Consider the following 15,822-nt stretch of genomic DNA (forward strand, 5'->3'; position numbering starts at 1 on the left):
TTTGGCACCCTTAATGAAAGACGTAGTTCTACGTCAAAAAAGTTATTGAAATCATAACAATCCAACTCATCAATGATGATTGCTTTTGGAATGATCGGAATGTTTTCTCGAACACGTGCGCAAAATCAAGGCACCTGGAGCAACTGGAGAAACCGCTTGTATCTGTTACATGTAAGCTGCGGTTTCTTTTGCTTGCTTGTATTTGTAGTAATCGAAATAAGGCAGTATACAAGAAGCTGCCAAAAAGGAGTCCACCAAAAAAAATGAATGCTATGAAGGTGGCCGAGAAAACGTTAGCATCGAAAAAGGCTACCGTTTCCGGGGATAACGGCTAAGAATAGAAGACGGGCGCCCCCCTCTCTCTCTCTATCTCTCTTACAAACACACACAATCTCAGGCATTGTGCTCACGAGAACGAAATGAATCATGTATCAACCAATTGCTTGTACAGTACCACGCAAAACCATCGGTTCTTTTCAGAACCACCAACAAGTTCAAAAGAGTTTTTTCATTCATTCATTGAAAATTGATTCAGATGCAACATTAAACAAATGATTATTTGCCCATTTCAAGCAATAGGGGATGTGGGAGAATTTGGGTATGTTAAGAAAAACTTCAATTGTGTCTTCAGAGACTTATGTTTCCCAAAACATTAATGCACTTTCTTGCAATTAAGGATACTGTTTTCAAATTAATTTGCCAATTTTTTTAGAAAAAAAGTGTTTTCTAATACTGTTACTGTAATTAAAACAGACTGAAAAGTAGTAAATTTCTTTGTGATGCGGACATAGACATTCGTAATATATGAATCGTAGAAGTTTATCGACCGCGAGAGGGATAACTTCACTCTCTCTCTTTCTAATTGTTTGCCTTTCAGGCAACTGAAATAGAACAAACAGAGAGAGAGAGAGAGAGAGAGAGAGAGAGAGAAAGAGAGTGGAATATTTTTTCCATCAGTAACATGGATTTCACCGTCCATTTCACCCCTCCTGTACAATTATTTCAGTTATTTAAAATTTCCACTCACAAATGATTTTACCTTTTTGTGTATGCCTAATATCACTTTGATGTTAACTTACATACCGTGATGCAACTGTCAGTGAATTAAATTTTGAAATTGAACTTCAATATCGAAGTCGCCAAAATTACATAGGAACGCGGAATCACTTATGATTTTCGGTTTTCCGTTTTCATTTTTCACTTTTGATCAGTATCCATTATAATAGGATGGTTCAAATACAGTAGGATTATACGCGAAATAATCTGGAAGGTCACCGCGAATGACGAAAATCGCGTATAACGCCATAAAGGACTAAAGATGAGGTGCAAACTCGAAAAAAAGATATTCCAGCATGAAAACTATGTTTTTTTTTCAATACAGAAATCATTAACCTATCCATCTATGAGGTCGTTTACACCAGTGGCCGGATGATGTGATAATGTGAAAGCCATAACCAAAACAAAAGAACATGAGCCTGTCACTCACTGACTAATTCCGGGAAACTTAATATGTTTACTATGGAACTAGCTTTCACGGACAATCCGCATCGTGGATCATCCGATCGCAGATAATCGGGGTTCTATCGTATTAGAGAATAACATGTAGGAGAGGTTCTCATAAAGTGGAACTCAAAATTTAACTATACAAATCAATCGTATATCCTTTTCCCCACGCCGTCACATCCCCTACTTCCGAGAATTATTTTACTTATTCAAAAAAAAAAGTTATCATGACCTTTTTACTCCTTACGGGGCCGACGTACCTCCGGCAATATCTCGGTTCCTGGTCCGAGCGTTCAAAAACTTTGAAGTAGGTCTCTCAAAGAATCTTTTATCCCAAACTCGAGGTTGAAGGTCGACTCTTTAATGAAAAACTGATTAAAACTCGGATGTATTGTGGTTATTCTTTTTTTCTCGTCCTATCTCCATCTCATAGTGTTCTATGTCCTCTCTGTTGCCTTTGTTCTCCCAGTATTCCCATTTGTGTTCTATAACGTCTCTGTTAGCTGTTATCATTTTTCTCTACCTTTTCAGTATTCTTAGCTGTTACTTTCCATAGTTATATCATTTGAAGTTTAAGTTTTATATTTTTTCAAGTTTTACCTGTTTTAAGCTAGAAACTCTACAATGTCTTTCTAATTCAATATCTTCTGCTCCTGAGTTTGCTTTCTATTTAGTCAGCTATTCATGTTTTTTTCAGTGTTTGTAGTTTTCCGTCTTCTTCGGTCTTAATACGTTTAATTTGTTGTGAATAACTCTATTGTTTCAGTGTTTCATTTTTCATCGATAAACAATTATTTATGTTGAATAATCACAAACTAAAATAAATTGTCTTTCATCTCTTTTTCCTGCACATATTTATGTACGCTTCATATAAATAGAACTCTCTGCTGAACTTTTCTTCTTTTCATACAAGAATATACTATGTGGTTTACTGTGTAAGATCATTTTGAATTCCATGAGATTTGTTTAGTCTTACATGTTTTAAGTGTTTGTTTAGTGTTACATTTTTGTTTTCGAGATAACAGTAAATTATGACGTTTCGTGCAATTCTAAGTCATTTTGCAATTAAAAAAAAAAAAACATTTGAAATACACAACTTCCGGTGATTCCTCGGTTCTCAAAAAACTCGAATTTTGACGTCTGCGACACTATTAACTGAAGTCCTATTGAGCTAACATTAGGTTGGGAAAAACAGAAATCCATTATTTTTGAGTGAAATTCAAAACTATTTTGAATATGCTTCGGATTGTCCGATTTGGGTCAAATAGGCACCGTTTTGTTGTAAAATTTGTAGCTATTCTAAAGGTAGCTTCATAATGTCTCTATCATTGAGGTCTTGGTCCTTATTGGCGAAAAATTCTAGCAATAGATTTTTACAATCTTCTCTTGATCCCGATTTCTTATAACTCTGGAAATTTAACAATGCAAGAAAAAGGTGGTAATCGCTTGGTGTCAGGTCTGGACTATATGGTGAATGCATTAAAACATCCCAATCAAAATCTCAGAATTGTGTGGCCTTGCGTTGTCCTGATGGAACACAACACCTCTTCTGTTGGCCAATTCTGGACGTTTCTGATCAATCACTAGTTTCATTCATTTCATTTAAAGACATTTGCCATCAAATTTTTATTTCGAAAACCCCGATTTCCTATACTCACCCCTAGGGTGATTTTTCGATTTTCAAAAAACTCAAACTTTGACCGCTTTGCGCCTTCTACCTTAAGTCCGATTGAGCTGAAATTTGGCATAGGGTGTTTTTTCGAGGTGGTGAAAATTTGGTATAGGGTAACTTTTTGAAATTTTAGGGTCGTTTTTTTCCCATACATTAATTGGCACCCTAACCTCCATTGCTAACATTCGTAACTCACAACTGAATGGAACAAACAAAAACAGCAAAAGTATTTTTTTAGTGTGAAATGTCTGCTTTACAACGAGCCTAAACTTGTAATCGTATGAACGATATTACGCGATATATTGATCACTAAAGCCAACTATCGAGAAAATGATGGATAACTTTTTCCCCAACCTAATATTTTGCATTGGGTATTTTAAAGAGTAAATCAATATTTCGCACGAAGTTCTATATCGAGATGATCATTTCCATTGGAACCCTAAATCATACGTTTTGTCTAGTATTCCGCAAAAAAAGGCTTAGTTCATAAGTGTCGAAAAAAAAATCGGAGGAGGCAGATCTCGACGTTTTATGCAATTTTTTAGACATTTGGTATCAAAAAACATTTTTAAAAACACCCTTTTTATGTCCAACAGATGACGGTAAAAATGAAATCAGTGTATTTTAAATTTACAAGGAAAATTGGACGGGAAAATATGGTTCAATATGCGCTTTCGCAAATGCGCATTTCCAATTCGAAGATAATGAAACTAAGTTCTTAGTATTGAATAATTCACCGAACTAGCATGAAAAATACACCTATTGCTTCGGAGTCCTATTTTCGATTGACAACACAGAAATTCTGGGAAGATGAATTATGTTGCATTATCATTGCCATATTTTTGACGTAGGACTACGTCTAACCGGAAGATATAGGGGGTGAAATGGAAATCTAGGCACTGAACAAGTAGGAAAAAATGCAAGATTTGGAACGCTTATAACTCGAGCATTTCTCAATAGATCGCAAAGGTTTTTGCATCAATTGATAGGAAATATATCTACGCATCTATCATAACGAATAACATTTCATTTTTCTTGAGATAAATAATTGAATAATTGTGAAATATCAAGCATTGTCAAAATGCACTATGTGCCCATTTTTGATTGGTCCATTTTGTGCTCCTCAAATCGAACCGATTAAAACGGGCAACCAGAGCAGCAGCGAAATAGAATGAAGCACGATTGGAAAGGAAAAAGAAAAAAATGAACGAAACATTGGTCGCAGTCTCACACATGCGTAATTCTCGAGCCAGCCAGTCAGCTTAAAAATTCCCGCTCCGCTGCCGTAACGATCATTCTCATTCAAACCGTACACCATATCGGTTCGCATCACAACACATCAACAAACCAACACAAGCAGCCATGTCTGGACATGGTAAAGGAGGAAAAGTGAAGGGAAAGGCAAAATCCCGCTCGAACCGTGTTGATCTGGAGTTCCCCGCAAGGGTAGCTAGGCCGAGCGCGTTAGTACCAGTGCACCAGTCCACCTAGCCGGCGTTATATAGTTTCGGCCGCCGAAGTGATCGAGTTAGCTGGTAAAGCTGCTCGCGACGATAAGAAAACCCGCATTCGGAACAGAACACATTCGGTTCGGTGGACATCAAGACAACAGGCAGTTGCAGCGAGTGGCGAGTGGCGAGTGGCAAACGCAATCGCAAAACGGCATCAGGTAGCAGAAGAAAAAAGTTTGTTCTTTATACACACTGCTTTGGTGGCAAATCCAGAACAAGGCGGCATCGAGGGCGTTCGAAATGGTTTTTTTCAAAACCACGAGTACTAAGTTTTCTAAATTTGAACCATTCCATAAAACAAGGCGCTTTTCAGGGCCATTAAACCTTCCAAAAAAGAGTTTAGGAAATACAGTTCAATGCTTTCTAAAACAATATCCAAAATAATAATAAAACACAAATTGATTTTTTCATAATTTGTTTGCCAGGATATGATGAGTATGTGAATTTGGCAGTTGTTCTGAGCTTATTGATTTTCACCAATTCTTAAATTGCTTCTAGATTGAAAGTACAGTAATTTACACTTATCTCGACATTTAGCTAATTGGTCGGTGCCATTGAATGTAATTTACTGTAAAATATGTCACAAGCTGGATGGGAAGAAATTTTCCAACTGTGAAAGCTGTGGCGAGTGTCAAATGCAATCGCTAAACAGAAAGGTTTAGCCGAACAAGATGGGGATATCGAGTGATAAAAAAACAATACATTCTTTAGATTGAAGATAAGTTTGTGATCGTGAAAAGGACCCTTTTTAGCCTACATGTGAATCCAACGAGCGAACAAATCGTAATGAATGTATTTTTTTGCCATCGCTCCCTTTTAACGCTCATTCGTTCGTCTCGTTGGACTCGCCCCTCTGGCTGAGTCTGCCGATTTGTCTCTATCCTGTGAGTGTGTACCGCTAGAGTATAAAACACGCGGACCCCAAAAAAATATCTTATTTTCTTTCCAACCGTAAACCCGTGTGGTTGTACGGCATCGGCATCGTGGACGTAACAAAGGAGGACAAGTTAAGGGAAAGGCAAAGTCTCACTCGAACCGTGCAAGTCTCCAGTTCGCTGTTGGTCGCATTCACTGATTGCTCGGCAAGGGTAACTAGGCCGAACGGATTGGTGCCGGAGCACCAGTATACCTAACAGCGATTATAGAGTTTCGGCCGTCGGAGTGCTCGAGTTGGCTTGCAAAACTGCTCACGACAATCAGAAAACCCGCATCAAGAACAGAGCAGCTTCGGTTCGGCGCTCATCAAGGCAACAATTAGTTTCAGTGAGTGGCAAAGTGTTTCTCCGGCACGTCGCATCAAATGTAATTTACTGAACAACATGTCACAAGCTGGATGGGAAGAAATTTTCCAACTGTGAAAGCTGTGGCGAGTGGCAAACGCAATAGCTAAACAGGAAGGTTTAACCGAACAAGATGGGAATATCGAGTGATAACAAAAACACAACACCAAAGGTTCTTTTCAGAACCATCAACATATTCATGAAGAGTAAACAGTAAACTAATCCATTTTTAAGGTAGATAGGTAGGTATTCACGTAGGAGAAGAAAATAAAACAATATATTTAAAATATATATTTAACAAAAGCTGTCCCCTTTGTATAGTCCTACGTCACTCCGGTTATGTCCCCGACATTACCCACCCGTCTTTTTTTAATTCTGTTTACTCGTTGAATTATTAGGTGATTTACTGTGACAGGTGGTAAAATGAACATCTTAAGGAATATGTTCATTTACTGCGACCACATACTGAAACATTCCCCGCTCTTCGAAGAATATTGTAGCTTAACTAATTGTTGTTCAAGATATCAAACGGTTTATCTATATATCTATAAATATAAAAATGGATTTCTGTCTGTCTGTCTGTCTGATTCTTATGGACTTGGAAACTACTGAACCGATCAACATGAAAATTGGTATATAGGGGTTTTTGGGACCGGGGAAGGTTTTCGTGATAAATTGAGACCCCTCCCCCCTCTCTAAGGGGGTAGGGGTCTCAGGAGGGGCTGCCATACAAATGAAACACAAATTTCTACGCTACTCGAGAATTAATCAAGCAAACGAAACGAAATTTTGCATGTGGAGATTTTAGGGTGCATGTTTCTATACTATAAATGGTTCTATGGTGCTTAAACTCTCCACCCCCTCTCACAAATTTATGCATTACTCGAAAATTCATCAAGAAAATGGAACCAAATTAGGCATATTGAGGTTATAGGGTGCAATAAATGTTTCTATGGTAGTTAGACTCTCCACCCCCCTCTCTAAGGGGCTGCTGCCATGCAAATGAAACACAAATTTCTGCATTACTCGAGAATTAATAAAGCAAATAAAACCACATTTGGCTTGTGGAGGTCTTAGGGTGCAGTAAACGTTTTTACGGTGGTTAGATACTCCTCGCCCCTCTCTTATTTCTGCATTACACGAGAATTAATCAAGCAAATGAAACCAAACTAGGCATATTGAGGTTATAGGGTGCAATAAATGCACTCAACCCCCCTCTCTAGGAGGGGGGTCTGCCATACAAATGAAACACAAATTACAGGGAGTACACAAACTTCTGCATAACTCGAGAGCTAATTAAGCACAATTTAGGATGTGAGGATTTTTGGGTATGAGAAATGTTTCTATGATGGTATGACACCCCTTCCTCCTCTGGAATGGAGAGGGGTTCCCATAAAAATATTACACATATTTCAACCGAAAATATTCCAACCAAACATGACAATTGAAAATTTTCGGAAAACTCTGAAGGAAAAAGGAAAAATTCGTAAAATTTAATTCCCCTATGTTCTACAATTACACAGCGACAAGTTGATCTTTGTTCGAAACTGGAAATGGATTTTAATGTGATGAAACGCACTCCTATATCTTCTTCTATCTATACCAATAAAAGAGTATCACCGAATGTGTTGATAAGAGCAGAACTCGAGGAAGGAATTGTCCAACTTAAGGCTGTCTTCATTCTATCATATTTTCTGTATAAAACATTTATTCCATGTAACGGAGAAACATGCTATTTGCAAGTGGTTGAAAATTAGAGATGAACCAGCCTTTGGCTGAAAATCTCTTTAATAAAGAAATAAAAAAAAAGTGGTTGAAAAATTTTGAACGAGAATTGTGTCTGAAAATAATCTGATATTATAATGATCAGTTTTGTTAGAAATACTTGGAATTTTATAGTAATAGGTAAATTCAGCGGTGTCAATTTGAAGATCAATCAATGAACAGTTCTGTGATTGGACCCATGAACTTCCTCAAAATAAGAGAACGTGAATGTTTGAAGGTATTAATAACAAAAATAAAACAAATGTTGGGGCGGGACGAAGTTTGCCGGGTCAGCTAGTACTATAAAAAATAGTACATTTTTCACTAAAAGAAAAAAGTGAAAAAATCGAGAATGATTATTTCAAATTGGTCATATCTCGAGAAGCCTGATTTGGTGTGGAATTGCTCTATATATAACATATATTATATAATGAATTTCTTCTTACTAAACCTTCTAATTGAATGGTTGAGAATGTGTACCTGAGTGAATGCCTTTTCAACGAATGCACCTTTCACTATTATATATAGCTTTAGACATTGCAGATAATACTGCCATAAAATATGATTACTAATAATGTTTCTTCCATTTACTTTTCTCTTCCACAGAACTCGTCTTAGGTTGGTGAATATCATCGTCACAAACCGGTCTGCAAATGAAAGCAATAAGAACTAACTTTTAGATTTAAGCATAACCACGTAAAAGAGAATCAAAATTACCTATCTATCTATATACACAACACACAGACAAACAATAAGAGCAAAATAGTGCGAAAAAAAAATTTTTTTTTGTTGTGGTGAAAACTCGAAAACCACCTACACAAACAACAGAAGCTAATGACTATCCTATACCACCATCATTGTGAGTAGGCTGGAGTAGGTGGGTTGAGAATTGAAAGTACAGAGAGCAAGTGGAGGTAACGATTTCGGTTCCGTCCTTCTTCGCATTGTTCGTAATAATTGTTTCGCTTTGGATTGGATTGTTCACCTCCGGGGCAAATATTTTTCCCGTCCCGGATTTCGGGTGTGGAAGCCTCCGGCTGTGGACAGAGGTTCCCCGCCACGGTAAACAAAGAAAAATGAAGCGGAAAATGGGAAATTGTTCTTCCAGGTTTTACATTCGGAGAAGCACAGAGCCGCCGGCCGGAAGGTAAACACTACATTTTTAGCCGTAGCAATGTGTTGTTTTTTGCAGAATATCCGGAGCGTTCAGTCGTTTGCTGGGCGAGAGGCCAAATTCCAAATCGCAATCCGAAGACGTAAATAAATATCGAACGTTGGAAATCGGTCGAGAACCGAAACATTTATTTCTCAGGCCCGTTATCGCCTAGGTTATATTTTTCTTACTGCTGTTTGTTTTCAAGAAAGTAAGCATTGTTCGTCGAAACTATGTCTTATTGAGTTTTGACTCATTCAGCCCAATCGCTGGCAAAATCAAATAGTGCAGACCGCCTTCCCTCATTTGTTCTGTTGAAGAAGTTAGTACCGGTAGGAAGGTTTACTTCATGTTTTCCACACATTTTTGCGAAAGAGACTGAGAATGCGCTTCGGTTGCTTCGGTGCACTCCAATCAACATGGTTGGAAAGTGCCGCATACCGGCCGAGAAGCGAACAATTTTATACAATCTTCAAACACAGGATATCAAACAACAACGACTTTTTATTGTTTTTGTTATAGGTAAAGCTGAGTGTACTACAAGAGAGTATTTTGTTGTACTGCGCTTTGTTGGTAAAAGACAGAATGAGAAAGGCAAACACCCATTCGGATACGTGTAGAATTCCAAAGGAGTAAAAACAAAAATCAGAGCGAAAGTTTCAATCGAAACTTTTTATCCAAGTGCTAGTCTAAGCTAACGAAAGCCCCGTTTTAAACCGAAAGCAGGAAGTTATTGTTGTAAATATATATAAATGATACAGAAGAATATACAATTTGTGTAATATAAACGATTGCCAAAATATCTATTATGAAATATTTATTGATATACTTACCGCATACCTAACATAAATGCATATAACCCAAAAACAACACAAACACTAGAATATACCAATGAAGAACTTTTTTTTCGAAAATTGTATATCTGGGGAGGACGAACCCTAACAAAAAAAACTATTTTCTATGTACATAGAGCAACACATTTTTAGAGTCCATATCTCATCTGAGGGCCACTTTCATCTCACTCAAGTCCACTTAAGATTTTTACCCTTTCTTTCACTAACCTTTCACTTAAACCAAGAAAAAACACTATTTAAAGGGGAAAACCATACACAGCTCATACTCATTACTCTATCTACACCTAAATGACACAAGAGGAAGCAAAATACACTTATCGAACCCATAAAGTCATGAAAACGAAACACTAGTAAACAAATCAAATAATAGCATAAATCGTTACTCGAGACTAGAGAAAGAGGAAGACGAAAACAAAACCGACATTCATTTTTATGATCATTTCAGCGATGGTTTCGATATACGGCTAGCAAAATTCAACCACAAAAACAAAAACGAACTTAAAAAAAACAACAACTAGCTAAATTCGGTAGTGATTGGTAGAGAGAGTATCGGAGCAATCATTATTTTTATTTCAACAAAAAACACTCGAACATAAAAGACAGGTCCATTAGGGACGCGGTGAGTCGGAAGCGATTCTTGTTTTTAAGAGGAGGATCTTCGCAGGTGCCGTTTTACAGGAAAATAAATTAAAACCCATACACTCACACGAAACAACACATAAAAACATTCACACACATACACCCACGTACGGTAGTGTCGATGCGGAGCAGCAGAAAAAAGGGTGAATCTAGGGAAAACACAAGAGAGGGTGAAATGCGCGCTTTCCGAAGGTTATTTATTGCGTTCTTTTTTATTATGAAACTGATGAAACATTGTGACGTAGAAATATTTATATTTTATACAAAAGTGAGGTGTTTGATTTCGGAAACGTCGCCGAAAATAGGAACGCGAGAAGGAAGAGAGAAAAAAATCTTGTAAATAGTATTTCTATTTCGGGGCGGAGCATTAGAAGCGGGCGATGAAAATGTAATCGATAATCGGTTTGTAAGGTATGGATTAAACCCCGCTGGGGAGAATGAAAAAAAGCACAGAAAAATACACACCACAAGGGGATGCAAGTGAAAATACAACATGTATGAAGGAAGTTGAAATTATACACGAGCAAGTCCAAATAAAAGCTATCGAAACTTTCATAAAATGTACTCGAACATCAGTGTGACACTTTTCCATCGCTGAAACAGTCCGAAAATCCCACTTTGCTTCTATTAACACTTTCGTTGCCCCGTCACCCAGATATGGGTGACACTTTCGTCGTTCAAATTGAATAGGATTTTTAAAAGGAATTTAATAGAATAGGCGAAATGTGCAGAAACAAGGAAGGAGGCATCTTGACGAACGAACGCGAGGTGTCGAAAGGTGGAGGCAGCACTACGATGAACACCTGAACAGCGCGCAGACAGGAGACCTAGACGGCGTTGAGGAGGACTACACCGGTGCAATGAACAACGACGACGTACCACCCCCGACGATGGGTGAAGTTAAGGAGGCCATTAATCAGCTCAAGAACCACAAAGCAGCTGGTAAGGATGGCCTCGTGGCGGAGCTCTTCAAGGGAGGGCCGAGAAAACTTGTAGAGTGTATGCACCGGTTGATAGTCAGGATCTGGGACACAGAACAGCTACCGGAGGAGTGGAAGGACGGGTTATTTTGCCCCATCTATAAAAAAGGCGACAAGTTGGATTGTGGGATGATAAAATCGACCGACGACAGCTATGGAGGATCATGGACGAACACGGCTTTCCCCGAAAGCTGACAAGACTGATTCAGGCAACGATGAACGGTGTGCGGTGCAGTGTGCGGTGCAGTGTGCGGTTCTCAGGTGAGCTGTCGGAATCATTTGAGACTCACAGGGGACTTCGACAAGGCGATGGAATCTCCTGTCTGCTCTTCAACGTGGCGCTGGAAGGTGTTATGCGGAGAGCGGGCTTCAACATGCGGGGCACGATTTTCAACAAATCTAGTCAGTTTATCTGCTTCGCCGACGACGTGGACATAATCGGAAGAACACATGCGACGGTAGCCGACTTGTATACCCGACTGAAACACGAAGCAGGTCTGATTGGGCTTGGGATCAATGCGTCTAAGACTAAATACATGCTAGCAGGAGGGACTGATCGCAACAGAGTTCTTCTTGGTAGTAGTGTTATGATCGACGGTGACGAGCTCGAGGTGGTAGAGGAATTTGTCTACCTTGGCTCGTTGATAACAACTGACAACAAGCCGTGAAATTCGAAGACGCATTGTCAATGGAAGTCGAGCCTACTATGGGCTCCGCAAATCCTTGAGGTCCAACAAACTCCGACCCCGTACGAAGTGTACCAAGTACAAATCCCTAATTCGACCGGTTGTTCTCTATGGGCACGAAGCATGGACGATGCTTGAAGAGGACTCACAAGCGCTTGGAGTTTTCGAACGCCGAGTGCTCAGAACAATATACGGTGGTGTACAGGAAAGCGGAGTATGGAGAAGGAGAATGAACCACGAACTGGCGCAACTCTACGGCGAACCCAGCATTCAGAAAGTCGCCAAGGCTGGACGAGTGCGATGGGCAGGGCATGTTGCAAGATTGCCGGAGAGCCCTGCAAAGATGGTGTTCGCATCGAATCCGGTAGGAACAAGAAGGAGAGGAGCCCAGCGAGCGAGGTGGTTGGACCAGGTGGAGCAGGACTTGGCAAGAATCGGTGCAGCCGGGAGTTGGAGAACTGCAGCCATGGATCGAGATTATTGGCGAAAAATTGTGAAGAAGATCTAATCTCTCAATGGGATGTAGTATCATTATAAATAAATAAAAAAAAATGGGTGGGCTATATCTATGATATAACCGCAAGGTTGACGTGGGACTGTCTTAGCGTAGCAATCTTTCGTTTGTATTGATTAACTTTTTGATAGAATGAAACAATTCAATTGAATTCAATATATTTGCTTTGTGAGTAAAAATATTGTATAATTCCATATAAGGTCAATTCATGCATTGTGATAGATTATGTTCTTCGTTACAAGTAAATTTAATGACAGTCCTTTTACGTTTGGTATGATGCCTAGCACAAAATATGTGAACGGAAGAATTATCAAACGAGTATTTTATTTTACGTTTCCTTCTGAAGTTTGTATCTCTCAAGTGTACGTATTTCTCGAACCGCGAATTTGCTTGCTTTGATGAACTTGGGGCAATTGCACAAAGGCAAGCGAGTACAAAAGCACTCGTAGTTTGCATTTATTTGCTGAGCCGATTTCCCCAGACATCTTGGTTTTGAAGTCTGTGTCAGGCAAACACATTCCAGTCGGAACAAAAATGCCCCCGACTTACACGAATTTGCAATGCCAATTTCCTCAGACACCTTGGTTCTAAAGTCTGTGTTGGGGAAACACATTTCAGTCGGAACAAAAATACCCCCGACTTTCATGTATTTGCAATGCCGATTTCCCCACGCTCCATGGATTTGAAGTCTGTGTTAGAGAAACACATTTCAGTCGAAACAAAAACACCTCCGACTTTCATGTATTTGCAATGCCGATCTCTCCAACGCTGCTTGATTTTGAAGTCTGTGCTAGGGAACACATTTCGGTGAAAACAAAAGTCCCCATGCTTTCATGTATTTACAATGCCGATTTCCCCAAGGCTGCTTAGTTTTGATGGCTGTGTTAGGGAAACCGTAGATTGGTCCAATCAAAATAAGACAGTTAGGGTGTTTAGATAACGCTTAACATTTTACAGTTGTTCAGTTGTTTATCTAATGAAAAATAACATTTTATTAATTGCGATAGAAGCGTAGAAATATTCCCTATCAATTGATGCAAACATCTTTCCGATTCAGTAGGAAATGTTCGAGTTATAAGCATTCGGAATCTTTCATTTTTTCCTGCATGTTCTGTGTTTAGGTTTTCATTTTACCCCCCATATACTCCGGTTAGACGTAGTCCCACGTCAAAACCTAAGTGTAACTATAGGATATGTAGAAACATAACAAAATTATAACTATATCATTATAATGTTTATACTATACTTTTTATTAATTTATGGTGCATATGGTTTGTACTGTAGTTTTTTGCGAAAACCATATACAGGTCGGACTCGATTATCCGGAGTTTTGTTTTTTTGATGTAGGATTACGTCTTTCGGGAACATATTGTGGTACAGATTGAAAATCGAAAATCGAGCACATCGTGGAAATTGTCCAATTTCAAACACTTATTTCTCAGTCATTTCATGATGGATTGATGAGATTTTTGCGTCAATCGATTTCGGCACTCCATAACAATTTTTTATATTGAATAACATAATACATGTCATAAAACTAACCATCGAAAAATCGAAAAATTTCAACCACTATCCTAACGGAAATATTCACTTCTGATTGGTCGAAATTGCAAACACATGCGGTGGGTTCCTAACAGAGGCATCAAAACCAAGCTATCTGTGGAAAATCCGCATTGCAAATACATTAATTTACGGGGAGCTTTTGCTCCCACCGAAATTTGTTCCCTAATAGAGACATCAAAACCAAGGTGCTTGGGGGTCGGTCCTGTGTTATTAAGAGGCTTTAAACTTTGCAGTTCAATCGCCTCTAAGGTGCCTGGGGGAAATCAACGTTGCAAATATGTGTATTTCGGGCCATTTTTATATTGCAAATAAGATGAGTGATACGATTTTAATTCTAGCAAATAAAATTTAAATTTGGGATTTTAATGTTGATTGCTTCGTAAAATTTCATATCAATGACCGATCGCGTATTGTGAAGCATCTAGCACAAGAATAAGTGTAAAATTGTATATGATAGGAGTTAAGTTAAAAATGACTTGAAATATGGAAAAATTATGAAAGAAAATATCCGTTTCAAAAATGTTTTCTCTATAATAAAGTAACATGTTCTTACTGATATGAAGAATCGATAATTGTGTTATTATCTTATATCACATTGGTAAGTTTTTCGCTATATTTCATCCATACAGAACACAGGAGACATCTCGTCTAAGGTCACAGAGGGCGGTTTTCATCATATCTCATTCCACTTAGGCATCTTCTATCGTGATACGCACCATACAACGACTCAATATCATCCTTCTGTCATCATAACTCGGTTTTAATCACTGCACAATGGTCCAGGAGATGCATTTAAGTGGAAATTAGCGTTTAGAGCTCGACAGTTATTCTCTAGATTAAAACTGTATTCGACAAAGTTGTTACACATAACAGAGCGCTCATTTTTATGTTGTCAAAAATAGGGTGACCATAATTTTTGATGAAATAAAAAATCTAACTTTCTTATCTTTATAGATAGAGTTAAACATAGTTCGACAATATTGTAGTCCCAGTTATTTAAAACATCTTTGTAAAACAAAGTTTTTTTTCTATCTCTTGAAATAACCGATATAGCGCCTTTTTTCTAAGTTACGTAAGGTCACCATGAAAAAAAAAGACGGGTGGGTAATGTCGGGGACATAACCGGAGTGACGTAGGACTATACAAAGGGGACAGCTTTTGTTAAATATATATTTTAAATATATTGTTTTATTTTCTTCTTCTACGTGAATACCTACCTATCTACCTTAAAAATGGATTAGTTTACTGTTTACTCTTCATGAATATGTTGATGGTTCTGAAAAGAACCTTTGGTGTTGTGTTTTTGTTATCACTCGATATTCCCATCTTGTTCGGTTAAACCTTCCTGTTTAGCTATTGCGTTTGCCACTCGCCACAGCTTTCACAGTTGGAAAATTTCTTCCCATCCAGCTTGTGACATGTTGTTCAGTAAATTACATTTGATGCGACGTGCCGGAGAAACACTGCCACTCACTGAAACTAATTGTTGCCTTGATGAGCGCCGAACCGAAGCTGCTCTGTTCTTGATGCGGGTTTTCTGATTGTCGTGAGCAGTTTTGCAAGCCAACTCGAGCACTCCGACGGCCGAAACTCTATAATCGCTGTTAGGTATACTGGTGCTCCGGCACCAATCCGTTCGGCCTAGTTACCCTTGCCGAGCAATCAGTGAATGCGACCAACAGCGAACTGGAGACTTGCACGGT

General features: G+C 38.6%; 1 protein-coding gene across 5 annotated transcripts in view; it reads left to right on the plus strand.

Annotated features, from left to right (window-relative positions):
• The window catches only part of LOC129767470 (uncharacterized), a 277,112-nt gene extending 266,177 nt beyond the window's left edge, over positions 1-10,935 (plus strand). For all 5 annotated transcript variants that reach the window (XM_055768414.1, XM_055768416.1, XM_055768418.1 and 2 more), the window contains one exon: positions 8,337-10,935. In XM_055768414.1, coding sequence (XP_055624389.1) covers positions 8,337-8,348 — 12 coding nt within the window. In that variant the 3' untranslated portion in view covers positions 8,349-10,935. The remainder of the gene's footprint in view (positions 1-8,336) is intronic.
• The last annotated feature ends 4,887 nt before the right edge of the window (positions 10,936-15,822 follow it).

Source organism: Toxorhynchites rutilus, chromosome 2, assembly GCF_029784135.1.
Source record: "Toxorhynchites rutilus septentrionalis strain SRP chromosome 2, ASM2978413v1, whole genome shotgun sequence".
In the NCBI taxonomy this organism is placed as follows: Eukaryota; Metazoa; Arthropoda; class Insecta; order Diptera; family Culicidae; genus Toxorhynchites; species Toxorhynchites rutilus.